Below are 22,232 nucleotides of genomic sequence, written 5' to 3'. Positions count from 1 at the left end.
CTGTGCCGCATCTGCCTCTGCTGCATGTATGATTGCCTGAGAGTAGACAAGGGGAGGTCTTCAAATCATAGTTTTAGCAAAAGGCAGTGTACTTTCTGTTAATGCCTCTCAGTACATATGAAGTACCTGGGAATCTAGTTGAAATGCTGATTCTGATTCAGCGAGCCTGCAGGGGGTCCTGAGATCCTGCCTTTCTGCCGAACTCCAGATGATGCCAGTGTAGCTTGTCTGTAGATCACGCTCTAAGTAGAAGGCTTTACATACTGTTAACAACTGCCACCCACCCCCACTCCCGTGGTGCTGCTAAAGCAACAGAGAACAGACAGAGATGTCTCTGCTTGAATTAGCCATTGGGGCCCACTCTCTGTACCCCCTCCTCTGTAAAACCTCTGATAATTTTCCTAGATGAAATTTATTTCTTCTCCGAATTCCCACAGTAATTTTTTATTCTCTCTCACACAGTGTCTGCAACTCTCTGCTTCGTATTATGGATATTTATATTAATATATTGCTGCACTTTGAAGACAGGTCCAAAGGCATATAGTAGGTGCATAAAATATATCAAAACAAACCTGTGTTACAGAGTCAACATAATAGGGGAGACCAGACTGATCTGCAGCTGGGGAAGCAGCTTTACTGTGAGGCCCTGACCAAGCTGTGCTTGTCTCCGTGTCTCTGCTTTCACTTGTGTGGGTGTGGGAGCAAGAGAGTGATCAGCAGGATCTTGGAGACTTTAGGAAAAAATAAGTTCAAACAATGTTTGCAGAATTCCCAAGCAATGGAAGCTGGGAAGGAAGTTTTCTTCGGCCTAGAAACACTATATAGTTTCTGGAAGCTTTGGAGAAGCTTATAGGATACTAAACTTACTATAACAGTTATGAACTCCGAACACAATATAAAAAAGCAACTGTCTGAAGGCACTGAAGGGCCATCAAAAAGTAGGCAGAAAGAGAGATTTGACTCTCCACAGAAGCTAGCAGCATACAAAGACATTAAAATAAGGGTGTTCATTGCTATAATCTGTGGGGGGAGGAGAGGGAGGACTGGATCCTGAGTGAAGAGACGGTGAGATTCAGGAGAGAGAGAGAAACTCTGGAAAACAACCGAGAAGTTCCAGTTCCTGTGTGGTGGCAGAAACACTCCCTCCTACTGGTCACAACTGAGCACTGTGGACAATTACAATTACCCTGTCATCGTCCTGATTCTAGAAAAATAAAATGAGGCAAATTATAAAGGGGAGTAAAACTTGATGCTACAGCTACACAGAGGTGCATTTCTGTATCTCGTGGAATTGCCCTGAAGGCGGGTCCGCTCGCACAGCAGCACAGCGGAGCACACAGCTGGGACTGTGATAGAAACCCTATCTTTCTGGGTAGGGGAACCAGGAAAGGAGCCCTTTAGAGGCTGGAAAGGAGTACAGTACGCAGAGTAAAGAGAGATGGAGAAGAGATTTCCTAATTCTGGAAACCACACAAGTCTCAGGCTCATCATGAGCTGCATGAGATGTGGGACAGACCACACTAGCACAGCAGAGGCTTTGAGAACTAAACTGAGATTTGCACTCTCACACACAGAAGCAGGAGAGACAGAACTTGCAGCCTGAATCTAACCACGTAGGTTGTCTGCAAAACAAAAACCTCAACGTTCTCCAGAGGATTATAACAGAACCCAGAGTCCACACAACCTAATATCACAACATTAAGTATATAATCCAAAATGACTCAGCATACAGAGAACCAGCAAAATGTAACCTGTTCTCAAAGGAAAGCACTGATGCCAACCCCAGCATACCCAGAAGTTGAAATTATCAGACACACATTTAAAAGCCTGTATTATAACAGTATTCTATATGATAAAGGAAAAATGCATTTGAAATTAATGGAAAGAAAAGAAAAACTATCAAGCCCTAAGTTTATATCGTGAAAAGTTATTCTTTAGGAATGAAAATAAAATCAAGAGATTTTCAGATGAAAGAAAAAGAAGAGAATTTCTAAGAGATGGGATTTAAAGAAGTGACAAGTAAGTTCTTCAGGCTGAAGCAAGATAGTACCAAAAGGAAACTGAAATCTTCAGGAATGAAGGAAGAGCACCAGAAATAATAAATATCTGCATAACTCCCCCCCAAGTTCCTTAAAATATGAATATTGAAACCAAATATTAAACATTGTCTAGCAAGGTTTTCACCTGATTTCCTCTACAGCCTAAAGTGCTTCCTTTATCATTTCTTACCATATAAATCCCCTTTTGACATGTTTTCTCAGTTTTCATTTATTTGGAAAATTCTGTATTTCACCTTCATTTTTAACAGATATTTTTGCTGGATATGAAATTCTGGAATTATGGTTTTATTTTCTTTTGGCATTTTAATGTATGTCATTCTCTAATCTTCTGCCCTTCCTGGTTTCTGATGAGGTCAGATGTTATTTTTATTCTTAAAATCCTATATGCAATATATCTTTCTTCCTCTGAATGTTTTTTCTCCTTTTTTTAAAAAAATTGTGAAATACGAATAACATAAAATTTATCATCTCAGCTATTTTTAAGTGTACAGTTTAGTAATATAAAGTACTTTCACACTGTTATACACAAATCTCCAGAACTCTTTTCAGCTTGCAAAACTAAAACTCTCCACCCATTAAAAATTTCCTATTTCCCCTTTCCCCTACTCCCTGACAATGTCCTTTCTACTGTCTGTATGAATTTGAATTCTCTAGGTAACTCATATAAGTGGAATCATATAGTACTTGTCTTTTTGTAAGTGACTTTTTTCACTTAGGGTAATGTCTTCAAAGTTCATCCATTTTTTAGCATATGTCAGAATTACCGTCCTTTTTATGACTGAATAATATCTCATTGCTTGTTTTGTTTATTTCACCCATAAATAGATACCTTGATTGCTTCCACCTCTTGGCTATTTTGGATAATGGGGCTCTGTACATGGCTGTACAGATACTCTTTAAAGACTCAGCATTCAGTTATTTTGAGTGTACACCCAGATGTAGAATTGCTGGGTGTTCTGGTGATTATATTTTCAATCTTTTGAGAAACTGCCATCCTGTTTTCCATTGTAGCTGCACCATTTTACAACAGTACACAGGGTTGCAGTTTCTCCATATCCTTGCCAATATTTGTTATTTTCTGTTTTTTTGATAGTAGCCATCCTAATGTCTGTGAGGTAGTATCTCACTGTGGTTTTTATTTGCACTTCCATAATAATTAGTGATGATCAGCATCTTTTCATGTCTTGGTGGCTATTTGCAGATCTTTGGAGAAATTTCTATGTAGGCCTCTGCCCATTTTGTTTTTTAATCTGGTTGGTTGGTTGTTGTTATTGGGGTTGTAGCAGTTCTTTATATATTCTCAATATTAACCCCTTCCAAATATATGACTTACAGATATTTCCCTCATTCTATAGATTACCTTTCTCTCTGTTGATTATATGCTTTGATGCACAGAAGTTTTATGTTTTGATGCAGTCCAATTTATTTTTACTTTTGTTGCCTGTGCTTTTGGTGTCATGTATGAAAAAATAATTGCCAAATCCAGGGTCAGGAAGCTTCTCCTCTTACATTTTCTTCTCCGAGTTTATAGATGTAGGTCTTATGTTTAGGTATTTGATCCATTTTTTGTTAATTTTCTACATATGATCTAAGGTAAAGATCTAACTTCGTTTCTTTGCATATCGATACCCAATTTTCCCAGCACCATTTGATGAAAAGACTGGCCTTTCCCCATTGAATGGTCTGAGCATCTGTGCTGAAAATCATTAAATCATATACATGAGGGTTATTTCTGGGTTCTTTATTCTATTCCATTGGTCTAGACATCTATCTTTATGCCAGTATCATGCATTTAATTATTGTAGCCTTATAATAATGTTTTGAAATCAGGAAGTATGAGACCTTTCACTTTGTTCTTTGGTTGGAAGATTGCTTTGACTATTTGGGCTTCTGACTGTTCTATGACTTTTTTTGTTTTTTTTGTTTTTTGGGGTTTTTTTGGGGGGGGCTTTCAGCAGTTTGACTACATTATTCCTAGATGTGTTTTCTTTATTTAGACTTCATTTACTTTCTGATTCTATTTGTTTCTATTTTTGATCCAGTGCAACAAAATTAACGATATTTCTTCAAGGTTTTTTTCCTGCCCTATTCCATCTCTGCTTTCCTTCTGTATTCTTCATTCTTCTTGTTAGACCACTTAATACTGACCCATATATTACTGATACTACACATTTTTCAACAATTTTTGGAGGGTAATTGAAATACATTCATTGTCAATATGTATTAAGTTTCCTCATGCCCCTTTGTAATCCATTATTCCCTCTATCTCATTCCTCAGGAACTACCAACAATATTTCTATCACTACATTAGTTTTCATTTTCTAGAATTTTGCTTGAGTGGAATCATTGTAGTATTTACATTTTTTCCTGACTTCTTTCAATCAACATAATACTTTTGAGATTCATCCATGTTGTTACATGGATCATTAGTTGTTCCTTTTTATTGCTAAGTAGTAATCAGTGTACCTTTATATCACAATTTATTTATCCATTCCTGTGTTGAGGAGCACTTGGATTGTTTCCAGTTTTAGCTATTACAAATTAAGGTGCATTCATACATAAACAGTCACTAACAAATCTTGGTGTACACATTTGCTCCATTTCTCTTGGGTAAATACCTAGAAAACCAGGCCCAGGTGGTTTTACTGGTGAATTCCATCATATATTCAAGCATAAAATAACACAAATATTACCCACATTCTTTCAGGAAACATAAGAGGAGGGCGCCCCTTTGCCACTCATGTTTTGAGACCAAAATAACCCTTTATGAACCTGACAAAGATTACAGGAAAGAAAATTGAAAGACAATAATCCTTGTGGATATAGATGCAGAAATCTTTTCTTCTACAAAAAAAAAATTAGTAATCAAATCCAATTTCAAAATATATATTTAATGTGTGTGTCTGTGTGTGCTAGGAATAATTTAAATATATTAAATATATTAGGGAATATATGTGTATATATAGCATTAGTTAAGACATCCTGATAAAGTGAGGCACCTGGGTGGCTCAGTTGAGCCATCCCAACTTCAGTTCAGGTCATGATCTTGCAGTTCATGAGTCTGAGCCCCATGTTGGGCTCTGTGCTGACAGCTCAGAGCCTGGAATCTGCTCTAGATTCTATATCTCCCTCTCTCTCTCTGCCCCTCCCCTGCTTGCACGCTCTCTCTGTCTCTCTCTCTCTCTTTCTCTCCTTCTCTCTCAAAAATAAATAAGCATTAAAAAAAAAAAAAAAAAAAGACCTCACGATAAAGTAGTGTTAATCCTAGGAATGCAAGGTTGGGTTTGACACTAAGAAGCCAACCAGTGTAATTCATTACATTAAGAGAATAAGGAACAAAATAATATAATCCTCACCTTAGTAGATGTAAAGAAAGCATTTAACAGAGCTCAATGCCTCTTCATAAAAATTTTTCTTAGAAAACTATAAATAGAGGAGAACTTTTTCAAACTAATAATAGACTTCTGAGAATAACCAACAGCTAATACCATACCTAACAGAGAAATCTTAAGCATACTCTCGTAATACCGGGGACAAGGACAGAATGCCTGCTCTCACCACTTCCATTCAACATTGTGCTAGAGATTCTAGCCAGTTCATTGAGGGGACACAGGATAAAAGGCACAAAGATGAGAAAGAAAGATGTAACACTGTCTCTCTTTACAGGTGACTTGATTGCTTATATAAAAATTCTAAAAAATATAGAAAACAACTAAAATGAATAGCGAGTTTAGCAGGATCACAAGATAAATAATTATTATATAAAAACTGATTTTTACATACTAGCAGCAAACAATTGGAAAATGAACTTTAAAAAAATTCTCTATATAATGATGCCAAAAAACATGGACTATTTAGGAATGTAAAGGACACACAGGACCTCTTCACTGAAATCACTGTCACACACTGTTGAGGGAAATTAGAGACCTAAATACAGAGAGTGATAGACTATAGTTATGAACTGGAAGACCCTATATTATTAAAATGGAAAATCTTCCCACATTAATCTATAACTCCCTTGCAGTCCAAATAAAACTCCCAGTAAGATTTTTCATAGAAATTGTTAAGCTAACTTTAAAGTTTATATGAAAATACAGGGGCGCCTGGGTGGCTCAGTCAGTTGAGCGTCCAGCTTCAGGTCATGATCTCACTGTTTGTGAATTTGAGCCCCGCGTCGGGCTCTGTGCTGACAGTTCGGAGCCTAGAGCCTGCTTCGGATTCTGTGTCTCCCTCTCTCTCTTTCCCTCCCTTGCTTATGCTCTCTCTCTCTCTCTCAAAGATAAACATTTATTTTTAAAAAGTTTATATGAAAATACAAACAACTTAGAATAACCATGATTTTTAAAAGAACAGCAACAAAGTTAAAGGACTTATACTCCCTGAGTTCAAGACTTGCAGTCAAAGGTTCACCAAGATGGCATTGCTTTGACACAAAGACAAACACACACAGCTCACTAGAACAGAATAGTGAAGTGTGTGTTGCACGTGCGCCTTTGTTGACAAAGATGCCAGAAGAAAAATGAAAGTCTTTTCTTTCTTACAGAAATTTTAAGCTTATTTATTTATTCTGAGAGAGTGCACACATAAGGGGAGAGGGCAGAAAGAGAGGGAGAAAAAGAGAGAGAGAATCACAAGCAGGATCCACACCCCATGCTGAGCCCAACACGGGGCTTAATCTCATGACCATGAGATCATGAGCTGAGCTGAAATTAGGAGTCAGATGCTTAACTGACTGAGCCACCCAAGCGCCCCAGGAAAATGCAGGTCTCTTCAACAAATGATGCTGGAACAGCTGGATATCCATATAGGAATTTAAAAAATAATAATAAACTAAAAAGGTTTTGATACCACACTACTCAAGAGTTAAATGTCTCAGAGACCTAAATGTAAAATCCAATACTGTGAAATTTCTAGAAGAAAACATCTTTGTAATCTTGAGGCAAGCCAAGATTTTCATAATAGGATACAAAAAGCAGGAATCATAAAAGAAAATTAATAAAGTAGTCTAATCACAATTAAAACTTTTGCTCTTCAAAAAACCCTATTAGAAAACAAAATGTCAAGACACAAAATAGGAGAAAATATTCAAAACAAATATATCTGACACAGGATTTATTTCTAGAAAATATGAAGAACTATTACAACTTAAGACAAACAACCCAATGTTTTTAATGGGCAAAAAATTTGAACGGACACCTCGCAAAGAGAAAGATACAGAAATGGCAGTGGAAGGTCTCTGGGTCACAAGGGAAATGTGAATTAAAACCTCTGAGCAATTTTGCTTCATCTCCACTGGAAGGGGTAAAATGAAAAAGACTGACAATACCAAGTATCGACATGGATGTGGATGTACTGCTTCTGACATTCCCATTACATACTAGGTGCTCTGGAAAAAAGAAACCATTCTTTACAGTTTACAAACCACCCTCCCATTAGTTACCTCACTTGATCTCCAAGATAACCTCCTAGGGTTACTTCTAAGTAGGGACTTGTAGGAGAGAACCAGCTCACTCATGTCTGCCTAGCATAGACATAAATATGTCTGTTGAGACTATTATAGTGAGATAGTATTCACTGAGGCTAATAAGAACCAGCCATCTATCTATTCCTTTTTTCACTTATGGGGGAACCCGACATGCTGTACAGTAAATTAAGCGCCCCTAAAAGATAAAACTATGAATTATTTATCAGTACTTTTACTTCAGTTTTACCCACTATTCTTCCTTGGAGTACTGAATATGCATCCTGGCTAAAATGACTTCGTTCTCAAAATCTAGCTCTTCCCCTGAACACAAATAAGTAACTACTCAAAAGTAGTAACTATTGCCAAGGAAGGAGTTTTAGACAGACGCCATCAAGAAAAGCAGAGTCCTTTTAGTCTTTGAGGACCAGTTAGTGTCCCTGGATTCATTTTTCCCCTCTAGCCTTTTAGGGCCTCCTTTCAGAATTTAGACCTTTGCTGTCTTCCTATTTCAAGGAGTCTATTCAACCCGTAACAGGGAGATATGCTGCCGGGAGTCACATGTCTCAGAAAGCTGTGATTCGGGGGGGGGGGGGGGGGGGGGGGGGGGAGTGAAATTTCAGGTGATGAGATTACAGAATGAAAGCGTAACTGACCCTGCAGCAATATTCTGGAGAAAGATGGTAGATAAGAAATAAAATCAGAGAGGCGCCTGGATGGCTCAGTGGGTTGGACATCTGACTCTTGATTTTGGCTCAGGTCACAGTCCCCAGGGATTGTGTGATCGAGTCCTGTGTCAGGCTCTGCATTGAGTGTGTAGCCTGCTTCTTAAGATTCTCTCTCTCTTCCACTGCCCTTCTCTCCCTCTAGTGTGCTCTAAAATTTAAGAAAAAAAAAAAGTAAGAAATGTCACTGGAGACCTTACTTTTGGTTAATCATTTCTAAGACTTCTCTGACTCATTTACCTGACAGTGGCTTTGACTGACCAAAGGCAGAGAATATGCAACTTTTAGTTTCATATATATAACTTTGCTCTGTAACCACAATAAGAAGGCGAGCTCAAACTTGCAGCCAGAAGGGTTTGAGATACAAAGATCACTCACTTCCCAGAGATTGTGAGACCGCATTTTCTGAGTTTTCTTCCCTCACTGGAAGGATCCATGTGGGATGGATTAAATGCAGGATGGTCCATGTGACCTCTTAAGATGGCCAGTGACAGTTACAGAACTAAATGGTGGTTAATGTACTTACAATCACTTGTGTATTAGCTTTCCTTAAATGGGAACATACCCATTAAAAATCAAACTGGGCTCCTCATTGTTAAGGTACTTGGAGTCCAGAAGGGTGAAATCATGGTGTTGTGCAGTACATAGAATTATATGGAAAAATGCCAAAGAGCTATTGCAAAATAAAGCGGTGAGGAAAACTAGGAAACCGTTCCTAAAAGATAAGGGAGAGGTTTGGGGTAGGTGTTAAGACCAGAGCGAGACGTGATGTGACGGCGCCACCCACCAACAGCCGCAGGAATGGGAGCGAGAGGCTCTGCGCCTGGCTTGAGGGGGGATGTTTTCTGAAACTTGTCTCCGCTCCCCCAAGTGCTTGTGTTCCGTCACCTCCCTGCACGACTCGGCCATCAACTGTCTCTCGTGTGAGACCTGAGGGTCATGCTTGTCTTTCAGAACTGTGAGAATGTTCCTTTTATGCGGCCTCCCCGGCCCACAGCCCTGCAAGAGAACCCTTTTTCCAAACCCACCGCTTCCGAGTGTTCATCCAGGAAAGCAGCCAGGGACACCACAGTGACACAGGCCTCGGGGAAGGTTTACACGGCTCAGAAGCGCCCTCCTGCTTTCTGCCGAAAGAGGGGACGGGCAGTGGCATCGCTCTGAGCAGGGTCCCCAGGCTGGCGCGCACCCAGTTCTGCTCTCGGAGCACGTGGCTGCAGGCAATTTTGTTCCCCTTGAGTAACTCCTTTCACCTGACCCTTGAAGGAATGACCGCCACCTCGAGGCGCAGCGGCCTGATCCGCCGCACGCTGAGCCCGGTGCCAGGGCCCAGGGGCCAGGGGGAAGCGTGAGACCCTGCGCGACGGCTTTCACACGAGGCAGAGCGAGTGTTCTGGTAGAAGCACAGTGTGTGGTGGGAGCACGGGGGAAGGAGTAAAAAGTGAAGAGGGAAAACTAGAAGGCCTGTCGCACCTCTGTGGAGCAAAAGGGCCTCATGTATGTATGTATGTATGTATGTACTTTGTGTAAAATCCAGATGCATCAAGGAAGCTTTGCAGAGAGATAATAATGCCAGCCCAGGGCTGGGGCATAGACCACATGGGACACGTTCGGGGACAAGTGAGTCACCCAGTAGCTGAAGAGGAGGATGATGGGACAGCGGGGTGTCGGGACAGAAGCTAGTAGGTTCTGAAGGGGGAAGGTTTTCAGTCTGCTGACGCGGAGTATCGCCAAGCTCTGGAGACAGGACGGCAGTACCAACGCTTTTCTGTATTCATTCAGGGTTCCTATACGTTCATTGGCTTGTCCATTCAACGAGCATTTATTCATCATTCTCCCTGTGACACCATTAATCCAGGGGCGAGGAAGGAAGAATGATAAGACAGTTTCTTTCCTGGAGGAAATCTCAGTCTGGTGGAGGGGACGGGTACCAGGGGTAACCGACACAGATAATCACTGCCACCTGCTCCAAGAACAGAGTGGAGCAAGTGATTGATTATGCTTGTTGGAGGCAGAGGATGGTCAGAAAAAGCTTTAAAAGGTGTGTCGGTTGAGCTGAGTTTTAGGGATAAATAGGGGCAGGAGCTTGCCAGACTGAAGCGGGAAGCCTTTCAGATGGCGGGGCCAATGCAACGGCCCCAGAAGCTCGGCTGCATCACACGCTGGGAGTAAGGGGCGCTTGCTGAGTGGGTTCAGAGTGGAAAGGGAAACCAGAAGAGACTGGAGAGGTAAGTTAGAGCTGGAATACGGCTTAGTCCTGAAGGCAGTGAGGCGATGTTGAAAATGTGTAAGCTGGGATGTCAGGAAAGTAAACGTCTGAAGGATACAGGGAGGATCAGAGAGGTCCTGACAGACGGGAGGGAGACACACTACTAGCCCTTTCATTTATGCAGAAGGAAAACCAGTAGGACCTGAACTGGGGTGGATTCAGTGGGACCCGACAGGGTGGTCGAGTGAGCAGTTATGATGTGGGTAAGTCCCGGGTTTCCGGCTTGAGTGACTGGTGTGCTCCTAAGACTGGACAGTCAGGAAGATGATGATGAGTTCGTTCTCGAATAAGGTTAAGGCTGGAATAAAATTATGTGAAACATTGAACAAGCTTTTTCGGTTACTACAGGATACGTGTGATGTGCTCCCCCACCCCCACCCCACCTTAAAATCCTCCAGGGACTCCCCTGTTCCCAGCAGCCCCAGCCTGGCCCCTCCACTGTCACTGCTCAGCCCCACCTCCTAACACACTTGTTCCAGCCCGAGCAACTCGCACTTCCTTCACCTCGCTGGGTCGTGTTCTACTTCCGTATACCTCTAACTAGACCACCGTTTCCCGTTTTCCTTCTCTTGCTTTTTGCCTGGCCAATTTCGAGAGTCACTCAAAGGTAAGATCTTCAAAGAAGCTTCCCCTGACGTTCTCTACCACCACCGCTAGGGAGGGTTAGTATAAATCTGCCAAAAGCTAAGTACTCACCCACATGATTGTAATGATTTGTATACACGTCCCCTCTTCCACCACTATGTCCCCCAGGACAGGAGGCATCTGTGTATCCACTGTGCCCAGCCCCGATGGAAAAGAGGACGTCAGTAAATGTTTGTTAAATGAACAGATCCCAGGGGGGGAATCCAGCCTTATATCTACCATTGGCTCCACCGCCCTTTGTTCCCAGCTCTCCATTATCTGGAGGCTAGGTGTTCAGTCACCTAGGCCCATGGCACTTGGCTTGGTTATGTGTGTGAAATGGAATAGAAAAAGAGGAAGAGCCCTGAGGCCCAAAGAGGAGGGCCGCTGAAGGTTTGAGGACTGAAATGGAACTCCCCAAGTGGTCAAGGATGCAAGTTTACAGGACAGCCTAGCCTAGACTAGCCCCGTGTCCCTTCTTCTCTCTAAACTACTGGGCCCTATTTTCTATCACCATCTGGTGGCCACATCCATAAATAACAAGCTCCCCAAGAGCTAAAGGAGCTTCTTTCTGTCAGGCACAGGTTCCATGGATTGGCCTCGGAGGGCTATAGCTCCTCGCCCACCCCAGCTGTAACATGCATATTTGTATGAATACAAGGTTTGCCTCATGCTGGTAAGAAGTACCAAGACCTTTTATGTTTTAATTATTATTTTATTTTACTTTATTTTACATTATTTTAGAGCATGAGCCAGGGAGAGGGGCAGAGGGTAAGAGAGAGAGAATCTCAAGCAGGCTCCATGCTTAGCATAGAGCCTGACATGGGCCTCCGTCCCACAACCCTGGGATCATGACCTGAACCGAAATCAAGAGTTGGATGCTCAACCGACTGAGCCAGCCAGGCACCCTGGAAGAGCCAAGAACTTTTAATCACATTCTTAAAGAAGCCTATAGTTTCCAAAAGGCTGACGGTGGGAAAACTGACACATAAAATAAATGGCTTGTTTGCTACTTTGTGACACCAATTTAAGGGTTCTTTCCACTGTCTCATGGCTTTTATATACAAATGTATGTATTCTGTGGTTCTGTGGTACTTACAGCAGTGAACAAGTGGGTGGCATAGCTGTCATGTTTATCCAGAGGGGTGAGGGGTAAGAGTGACCTCTGCCAATCACAGCCAGGTGGGGGTAAAGGGAGGGATAAATGCTAATACCACTAAACATCTATATATTAGATATACTGAAGTCAAATTTCTGAACAGTCTTCAAAGTATGGGTTTTTTTTTTTTAATGTTTATTTATTTTTGAAAAAGAGAATGCATGATCGGGGGTAGGGGATGGGGGACAGAGAGAGAGGGAGACAGAGGATCCAAAGCAGGCTCTGTGCTGACAGCAGTGAGCCCCATGTGGGGCTTGAACTCACGAACCATAAGACTGTGACCTGAGCCAAAGTCTGAAGCTTACCTGACTGAGCCACTCAGGTGCCCCTAAAGTATGTTTTTAATCACTATTTTTGGAGATACATTCACTGAAGCTCAGAGACACTGCTTTGGCCAAAGTCACACAGCTAGTAAATCAAGATAAACCAGCCTGCCTCTTCAGCCTATTTTGACTCATCAGTCAGCCCCCCAGGGCTGGGAAGAGCCAGCTTGCCTCCCAGCTAGACAGCCCCGGCCTCCTCTAACCTGCTCCATCCCTTCCCTTCTTCTCTCTCTTAGGAGTGCCAGCTTCTCTCAGGGCACCAGGGCCTCGTTTCTCATGAGGAGCGACACAGCTGTACAGAAACTTGCCCAGGGTAATGGGCACTGCGTCAACGGGGTCAGCGGTCAAGTCCATGGCTTCTATAGCCTCCCCAAGCCGAGCCGGCACAATACAGAATTCAGAGACAGCACCTACGACCTCCCCCGGAGCCTGGCCTCCCACGGCCACACCAAGGGCAGCCTCACAGGCTCCGAGACCGATAATGAGGACATATACACCTTCAAGACACCCAGCAACACTCTATGCCGGGAGTTTGGGGACCTCCTGGTGGACAATATGGACGTTCCAGCCACCCCGCTCTCAGCCTACCAGATCCCTAGGACGTTCACGCTGGACAAGAACCACAACGCCATGGCAGTGGCCACTCCCGGGGATTCGGCCGTAGCTCCCCCTCCCCGACCCCCCAAGCCAAGTCAGGCAGAAACACCTCGGTGGGGCAGCCCTCAGCAGAGACCTCCAGTCAGCGAAAGCAGCAGACACGTCGCCGCCGCTGCCACCATCCCCAGGCGCAATACCCTCCCGGCCATGGACAGCAGCCGGCTCCACCGAGGTTGGTGCAAACCCCGGCCGCCGCCCTGGGGAAGGGAGGGAGTGTAGCGGTTCTCGGCAACGCGCTAGCCTTTGGCCATCCAGGCCGAGGAGACGCACAAGTTTGGACGTCTTGTACCCAGACCCCTGCCCTCCCAGCGGGGCCTCCAGCACTGGAGGCTAGTCGCCGCGGTGCAGGGGTGCAGCCGCCTCTGTCGGAGAGAAGTTACTGTTCTCCTGAGGGAGATGGAACATTCTTGGTTAACCACAGCATCAATTATTATGGGTTTCAAAGTCCAAGTCATAATATTTGGTTCGTTTTTATATAAAACCAAAGACAAAAAGTAAATTTAGAGGACCATTTAAAACCGGAGCCAAACCCTATTAAAACAAATTTCCAGCCGCTAAATATTTTCTGAGCCACACTTGAATCTCTGGTTAAAGTCTGCACTTGTCTCTGACGCATATACATTTTGTCTTTGGTTCCCCCCGAGCACATTCTAGCTCTGTGTAAGCCACCTCTGTTTGATGAAAGGCTACAGTAATATTAAATCCTTTCACTTTGCATCTTGATGAAGAGCTTGAAAGTCTGCTCTAACCCACCCTGTTGCCGAAGTCACCTAGTGACCCTGAGAGTTTGGTGGGACAAAGCCTCAGTCTCCCATTTCGTATGAGGCCCGTGGTAGTTAAGAGACATTCAGGGCTGCAGAGTCCGTCAGTGGCAGAGGTGGGACTTGGACCCGGGGTCCTGAGTCTCGGCACAGTACTCTCTCAGTCCATCAGTCACCTTGTGCTTTGGAATTGACATGATACCGACGTAAATAAAACATGTCCCTGCCCTTCAGAGAGCTCACATCTAGCTGGGAAATAAAACCGACACACAGAAGTTGGTCAAGTATTCTTATTCCTGTAGCGTTTGTATGAGCGATGGCGGCGGGGAGTGGGACAGGCACCTAGTGGTGCAGGAGTTAGAGAGGCGCGTGCCTGACGGAAGAAGTAGTTCAGAAGGGACCCTCTGTCGGTGCCAATACTGGAGCTAGATCTAGACGCCTGGTGGGGGAGGAATTTTTGAGCTGAGGCCTTACGTGATGGAAATAATACCCTATCACTTGGGGTGGAGAATAGTATCTTCTGGAGTAAGACCCTGAGCGACCCTGGTGAGGGTTTGGGGAAGGGTCAGCACGTGGATCCCCTGTGAGTGCGCATGGATATCCGTTCCTCTCTCGTAGCTTCCTCCTGTGAGTCCTACGAGTACCCTCAGCGAGGGGGCGAGAGCGCAGGCCGGTCTGCCGAGTCCATGAGTGATGCGGTCCGTTCTTTCCTGGTGAGTGGGGGTCGGCCAGGGGGCCTCCGGCCAGCCCAGGGGGTTAAAGGTCACACCCCATGGAACAAGGGAGTGATGGCACCGCCCTCTCAGGACCCTGCCTAGTTTCTTGTCTCCGTTCAGATCCCGGGTTGAGTTTTTAGAAAGTAAGATTCAGGTGTCCGCTGTGGAAGTGTGCTAGACTACAGGACCCGGGCTCCGAGGGGAGGGGCTGCGGCGTGAGACTCCGCGTAGGGACAGGGCTCAGTCAGTCCTGCTGGCAGAATGATGGTCTGAGCACAGGGTCCCGGACTGTCCTCTGGACAGGGCTGACCACGGCTCTCTGAGCAGACTCGGGCCTGGCTTCATGCCCGTTGGAAAGACTGGACGTTGGGTAACCAAAGCAGAGGCAGCTTAGTTTTGTGTGTGGACAGACAGGGCAGGAGTTGACCGCCTACAGCCAGGGGTAGTGCAGGGTTCCTGCACTGTGTAACCTGGTGGCAGCTCCGAGTGCAGCTGGCGGTCACACCAAAGGCTGGGCTAGGGAAGCACAACCAGCCCGCACCTCGCCAGCCAGGGCCAGCTGCTTTCATGCTCCTTGCCCTGCTAGGGCTTGAGATGCTGACCTGCTAATGGCGAGTGTGGACTTGAGGTGGAGTGAGGGTCCTAAACCAAAGCTGTGTGTTCTGTGGCCTGCGCCCGCAGCCTTGGTCAGGCACCCAGAAAGCCTTGTGGACATAGCCACCAAGGGTGTTTATTCTAAAGAACTGTTGCAAAATTTAAGCAGGTCACAAGGGATCATGGAAACTAGAAGGGACCCACAGACTTGATTTCTTTCTGCCTCCCACTGCTCTTTCTTACTTGGTGTTCCCAGAGTAACTAACTCAGTTATAACTTCCCTTGCCTCGTATGTAAATTCTCACCCCTTCTTGTTTCTTCGTGGTAGTTACTGCTATATTTCTTCCACTCTCCCTCCCAGCCAGGGAAAACGCTCGTAGGCCGATCAGATAGCGCCAATTCTGAGGACAACTACGTGCCCATGAATCCCGGTTCCTCCACCCTGCTGGCCAAGGAGCGAGCAGGTGATAATTCCCAGAGTGTCTACATCCCCATGAGCCCAGGACCCCATCACTTTGATGCGCTTGGCTACCCCTCAACAGCCCTTTCTCTGCACCGGGGGCCCAGCCGAGGGAGTGAGATCCAGCCACCCCCTGTCAACCGCAACCTCAAACCTGACCGGAAAGGTAAGTCCACTCTGTCTCCTGCCCCATCTCCGGACAGTGTGCAGGAACCATTTTCATTCATTCACTTTCTTTTGGGGATCGGGTAGAGCCTGAACTTTCCTTGCAGGGAAGTGTTCGGTCTCGGAACCACCCTGAACTCCCACACACGGCACACTCAGTCGTTCCAGTGGTCTAGCAGCCTAGGGGCTGGCTGCTGGAGTAGCCTGGGTAGGAGTGAGCATCAGGACCGGGCACATTAGGGCTCCAGCTCTGTCACCTGCCAACATGGGGTTCCAGGCGAGTCAGTGTGCGTCTCTGAGCCTTGTTTCTCATTTGAGAACTGTGGATACTTGCCTCCCAGAGCACTGAGGGACACAGGTGCTGTATCTGAAAGTGCCTTATAAAGCATGAGATGCTTTTGGAGGATATAGGATGAGTATTAAATCTGGGGGGAATAATCTCTTGTCAGACTCCATGTCCCCATTATGGATTCTGAAAATATGATTGCTACAGTGCAGAGAAAATATCATTTGGGATCTGAAGACATGACCTCAAGGCCTATCAACATAGACAAAGATTATAGAACCTGCTGAGCCTCCGTTTCCCCGCTTGCAAGTGGGAATACAAAAGCATCTACGTACTTTGTGTGTGTGTGTGTGTGTGTGGCGTTATCATCAGTGGCTGATCATTCAACTTTCTGTCCCTGCTCCAGCAAAGCCAACACCACTTGACCTGAGAAACAACACTGTCATCGATGAGCTCCCCTTCAAGTCCCCTGTCACCAAGTCTTGGTCTAGGGCTGTGTGAGTATCTGTTTGTGGACATGGGAGCTGGGAACAGGGCTGTGGGGAATGGCCAGGGGAAGGGCGGGTCCGGGGAGCTGCATCCCGATGCGGGCCACAGCTGAGCGGTCCCTTGGGCTCTCGGGGCTGGGTTTCCTCATCCGTGGAGACAGAGTGATGGTACCTGCCCTGTATCAGATCCAAACGTGATAATGGGCGTGTGTAGCTGTGAGGGCGGGGGTCTGGGTGCCAGAACTGCCCCCCCACCCCAGCTTACTCGGTCTTCTCCCCACCCAGTCACACCTTCAACTCCAGCTCCTCCCAGTACTGCCGCCCCATCTCCACACAGAGCATCACCAGCACGGACTCTGGAGACAGCGAAGAGAACTACGTCCCTATGGTACGTCCTCTGCGGTCCTCAGGAGTGCCCCCCTCAGGCTTCCCTGGGGCCCCCGCCGTTCCCCATGACTTGTGATTACTTTGCTGCTGCAGTCCTTCTTGAGCGCAAGTGTCAAGCACTGTCTCTGCCCTCCAGGAGGCCATGGGTTTAAAGGGCCGTGAGAGAAGGTCTGCCTCTGTCAACTGTGACATGGGTGGCGTGGTCAGTAGCCCTGGAGATGCAGTGCTGTGGGGACACACTTGTGGGATGGCCAGTCACATCAGGCTGGGGAGAGGAGAGGGGGAAACACAGAATGATAGTTAACTATGGCTACAGGTAGGGGCTGTGCTGAATCCAGATCATGAAGGACCCTGAATGCTGTCTTGGGAGGTATGGACTTCCCTATGGGCGACAGGGAGCCCCAGAGGGTTTCGCAGACCAGGCAATTAAAAAGCTGCTTCAGAAATCAGAGGGAGCGTGTAGACAAGGGCTAGAGAACCCTTCAGAGTTGGCTTCCTTCTTCTTTCAGAAGATCTCATTTCTGATTGTGTTATTCCCATAAGCAAGAATGTGAGCATAAGCATTTTTTTTTAATCTTTATTTTTGAGAGAGCGCGTGAGCATGGTAGGGACAAACAGAGCCTGATACGGGGCTCAAACTCATGAACCATGAGATCATGACCGGAGCCGAAGTCAGACGCTTAACTGACAGAGCCACCCAGGTGCCCTGAGCCTAAGCATTTGTTGCTTGTTAGCACGATTCGTGGCAGGGAAGGTCACAGTAGAGGTATAACCACGGGCAGCACAGGAGAAGTTTCCTCTCTGAGATTTTCATTGAAAAGGGAATGGCTGCCCAGCACCTGGGAGTTGCTGCATTAATAAAAGAACGAATCAACCAAACAATAAGCAGCAAAAACTGAACATAGGACAGTTGCCATGGTCATTAGAGTAGGACTTCAGGAAAACCGTAGACAGGTTGGCCTTGCCGTCTGGATGGAGACAGGACCCTAGAGTGTATCGCTTGTGCAGCCCAGGGCTGAGCAGACCTGGTGGGAGTGAGCCGCTTCCGGGTGACTGCCCTGCTCCGGGCCAGGGAGGGGAGCTTCAGAGAAGCAGGTTTGGTGTGACACCAGACTTTCCAGCATCCAGGGCATAAAGGAAATGTGCCCCTTCTTAGGCACCAGCAAAAAGGCCGGGTCTGTCGGGGAACAGAAGGGCCTAGAAGGGAGGCAGCGTGGCCCAGTGGGATCAGCACAGGTTTGGGAGTCAAAACACAGACCTGGCTCTCCTTCCTGCTCATGAGCTTGCTTCTCTGAACCCCAGTTTTATCGAAGTTAAAAAAAAAAAAATAATACCTACATCACAGAATTGTGGTGAGGGCTTAGATGAGAACAGAAGTCCCTGGCCCAGGACTCCAAGCGGGCACTCTCCTCCCTCCCAGAGGTGTGTGTGGTCCGTTAGTCTGTCTCCTTAACTTACTGATGGTTTTTCCCTCCTTTGTGATAGCAAAACCCCGTGTCTGCGTCTCCCCTCCCCAGCGGCACCAGCAGTCCGGCCCCGAAGAAGAGCACGGGCAGCGTTGACTATCTGGCCCTGGACTTCCAGCCGAGCTCCCCCGGCCCCCACCGCAAGGTATGGGCCCCGGCCTGTCTGGGAGTGGCGGAGCTCCCGGGTGCGGACTACATACTGCCTTTCCTGGAGTCTGGGTCTTACAGGGCTCACATGCCTCCTGCCCCCTGTACGGCTGAGCAAGTGGACGCACACCAGGGGGCATGAGCTGCTCAGGGTTACAGAGTGGGATCTAGGGTCCTGGTCTCAAGGTCCATCAACTAAGTGCCTCTGATACAGAGAGCTGCAGAGGGGACTCCTGGGCCCCGGAAAGCCCTCCACAGGAAGCATTCTTAGGTGCCGGGTGTCTGTGTGTGAGTGCTCCCCTCTGGCTGCTGCTTGCTGGCACCCAGCAAATTCTATCTGGAAGAGTCGCCACTCTTCCCCTAGGAGCTGGGAAATCAGGAGGGCTGACAAGAGGCTGTTACGTGAGCAGGAGGGACGATGTAGTCTGGGCTTTAAAGGCCAGTTTCAGAAACAGAAGACAGGCTCTCGAGGCCAGGCAGAGGCCCATCCCCTCGCTGTGCGGCAGCTCAGAACGAGCCCTGCTTCCTGACAACTCACAGCCACTTCCCTGTTATGTCCTCAGCCGTCCACGTCCTCCGTGACTTCTGATGAGAAGGTGGACTACGTTCAGGTGGACAAGGAGAAGACCCAGGCCCTGCAGAGCACCATGCAGGAGTGGACGGATGTGCGGCAGTCCTCGGAGCCTTCCAAGGGTGCCAAGCTGTGACACGGGCCACCGAGTCTAGGGAGGCACCTGGAGGTCGAGTCTCCGGCACCTCCCCATCTGTCTGCCCCCGTCTCCCGTTGTCCCCTCCACTCTGGCCTTCAAAGCACTTGCTGTCAGGGACCTTGAACCCTTCTCCTGGGAGGTAAGGGCCTGACTGAGGCACTACTCTGCCCACTCGGGGCCCACCTTTGATTTTTATCAGTCACGGCCCTGCCTCTACCCACCTTAGTTAGAGCTATTGCCAAAAAGCATCCTTCAGCCTCTTTCTGTCCCTTAGACCTGAGTACCTACTAGGCGCTGGGAGGGGCTGGGGCTCTGAGCCAGATTCCACACCTCACATACGGTCTCGGCCCTCAAGCCTCTCCCTCCAGCTACTGGGCTACCTCTCCTTCAGTCCCACAAGATGCCACATCGTCTCGCTGGCCCAGGGAGCCCAGGACCAGCAGACCAAAGTGGACATGGACTTCATCCTTGTCTGTCTTGGTAGGGGAGAGGCAAGGTCACCGAAAGATGGAGTTGAGAAGGAAGGTCAGAGGTGGTCTGGAGGGAGGGAGGAGTGAGACCCCAGATGCAGCTAGCAGGTGGTACGGGCAGGGGCCTCCTCACTTTGTGGCTGTTGTGGGCTGGGAGAGGGAGGAGGACAAAAGGAAGGAAAATGGAAGCCAGAAATCAGGAGCAGGTGGTGACAAGGACCCTGCAGGGTCCGGGTCCCCAGGACTGTGGAGCTTACAGGCCCTCTTCCCTAGGCATACCTGCTCAAGGAGGCTTGGACCGTGTGGGGTGGGGTGTGCAGCGGTCCTGAGGGGAGGCGATGCAGGGTCAGGATGGAGCGTGGGACAGACTGGAGGCGCTGCCGGGCCGTACACTGTAGTGGGGAGGGTGCAGCAGGTGAGTTTGTGCAAGACGGGTTGGGGGAGTGGGCAGACGGCTGACGGGGGGGGAGGCAGGGTGGAGCAGAAAGTGAAGGAGCCATGTGTGCGGGGCAGGGCCGACCGAAGGGGGCCGGGGAGAGCGGCGGCCCGAGCATCCCTAGGAGAGCTGGGGCTCGCGCCGGGGCCCAGCGCAGGTACGAGTGTGGTGCCGGGAGCCTGAGTGCTCACCCAGTTCTCAGAGCTGTTGCTCCCTGCTAGCCCCGTGGCACCCTGGGGCCAGGGAAGCCTGCCCTCTGCTCCCAGGGCCTGAAAGAGCATCACACCAGCCGTGCCCTCCCCTGCCGTGCACAGGCGGCAGGGCCTCACCCCAGCTACTTTCTGCTCAGCTGGCGAGGAGAGACCCAAATCTGCAGCGGTCGTATCCGCCCATGGGGGAACAGGCCGCCTTCCTCTCCCCCTGTCTAGCGGGGGTGGCTGCCGCTCACCGTTCTGCTCCTGCGAGCGCACACCTGGCCCTTCTCTAAGAAGCTTCCACCTGGCAGAAATTAGTTTCTGGACAGCAGCCCCCTCCTCGCTCAGCGAGCATGCTGGGGCCGGGTTCTGGGCACACAGTGATGCATCAGTTTGTGTGCTTGAGGAGACACCAGGACAGTGGCAACAGCTGTGACAGTGGAAATGTTGATGGAGAGGAAAGGAAAAGAAGGCTGTGTCCGCAGGAGGTTGGTGCAGGTTGGGCAGGAGGCGGGGGGTGCCTAACATGGGCCTCAGACGAAGATGCAGGGCTGGGGGCCCCATGGAGGAAGAAGGGAAGAGACTTGGAACGCCTTTGGGAGTATGGAGGGGGGGGGTCTGGTCCTTCCCCAGCTCTGGGGCTGGTGGCCTACACCGTGTCCTCTAAGGCCCTCTCCGCGGGGTCTCGTAGGGCAGAGGGTTTAATGGTGCTCCCCGTCAGCCCCAGGACGCCCTGATCATGTCAGCACTTTCTGAACGTACCACAATGTGAATGAAACTGGCTGGAGTCTTTAGAAATGGAGGTGTTCGGATCTGCTGTCCAAGGAGGCCTCTTTGCGGCTCTTCGTTCCTGTACCTCCCAGACCCTTCGGATGGAAGTGAGGGAGGAGGGAAGTGTAAGAGGAAATGGGCCTGTTGAAGGTGGAGACTCAGGCCTCACACCGACAGGTGTCTAGTATACATCTGTCAGTTCGGTTTAAAAAGCTGGTCAATGTCCCGCTGCCTGGTGGCCTGGCAAGAACAGACCCCAGGCTGGGGCCGCCTTCCCAGCCTAGCACAGCTCCCACGAGGACTCCACCTCTGCAAAGTTACACTGGAGCAGGGACACGGGCAAAGCCAGGTGTGAAGGAGCCACCCTCTTTGAAAGGGTGTTAGATTAGTCCCTGAGGGAGAACTCCCTGTTCTGGAACATCTTTCCGAGGGTCTGGCTCACCAGGGATGAGGAGCACCCAGAGCATCATTAGTTAACCCAGCCCCCTCCCACAGATGGACTTCAGTAACGTCTACATTGGAAACCCTTCAGCTATGTCTCGTTCCTAGGAGAGAAGCACAACTATTCTGGCGTGAGTGGATCAAGGGCTCAACTCCAGCCTGCCCTCTGGCCCCTTTACTTGCTGCAGGGCTACGGCCTTGGCCCCCACCCCCGTCCCCTTTTGCCAGAGCTCTGGTCTCCAGAGGACAGGGCGGAGGCAAGGTAGCACTTGGTCTGCAAACTGAGGGAAGCGGGGCTGGGCACGTAAGCTCTGAAGCTCCCTCTTCTCTGGGGGGTGGGGGGAGGGCCTGCAGTTTGGGGCTCCCCCGGTGGCCTACTGCGGGGGCCCCTGGAGATTCAGGATGTCATGTGGTAGTTGGTGGTGTGTATTCTTGTGTGTTGGCTACACGTGTCTTGAAATTTAG

The 22,232-nt window shown here is 48.1% G+C and overlaps 1 protein-coding gene across 1 annotated transcript in view; it reads left to right on the top strand.

Moving 5' to 3' along the window:
- The window catches only part of GAB2 (GRB2 associated binding protein 2), a 180,376-nt gene extending 160,673 nt beyond the window's left edge, over positions 1–19,703 (top strand). Inside the window, exons 4-10 of the mRNA XM_039228757.1 lie at positions 12,855–13,447; positions 14,655–14,749; positions 15,708–15,972; positions 16,664–16,754; positions 17,031–17,133; positions 18,618–18,743; positions 19,309–19,703. Coding sequence (XP_039084688.1) covers positions 12,855–13,447; positions 14,655–14,749; positions 15,708–15,972; positions 16,664–16,754; positions 17,031–17,133; positions 18,618–18,743; positions 19,309–19,452 — 1,417 coding nt within the window. The 3' untranslated portion in view covers positions 19,453–19,703. The remainder of the gene's footprint in view (positions 1–12,854; positions 13,448–14,654; positions 14,750–15,707; positions 15,973–16,663; positions 16,755–17,030; positions 17,134–18,617; positions 18,744–19,308) is intronic.
- Positions 19,704–22,232: the final 2,529 nt, after the last annotated feature.

This window comes from Hyaena hyaena, unplaced genomic scaffold (genome assembly GCF_003009895.1).
Source record: "Hyaena hyaena isolate Hyena2069 unplaced genomic scaffold, ASM300989v1 scaffold_34, whole genome shotgun sequence".
NCBI lineage: Eukaryota > Metazoa > Chordata > Mammalia > Carnivora > Hyaenidae > Hyaena > Hyaena hyaena.
Note: the sequence above shows the minus strand (reverse complement) of the source record. Positions and strands in the feature narration are given on the sequence as shown.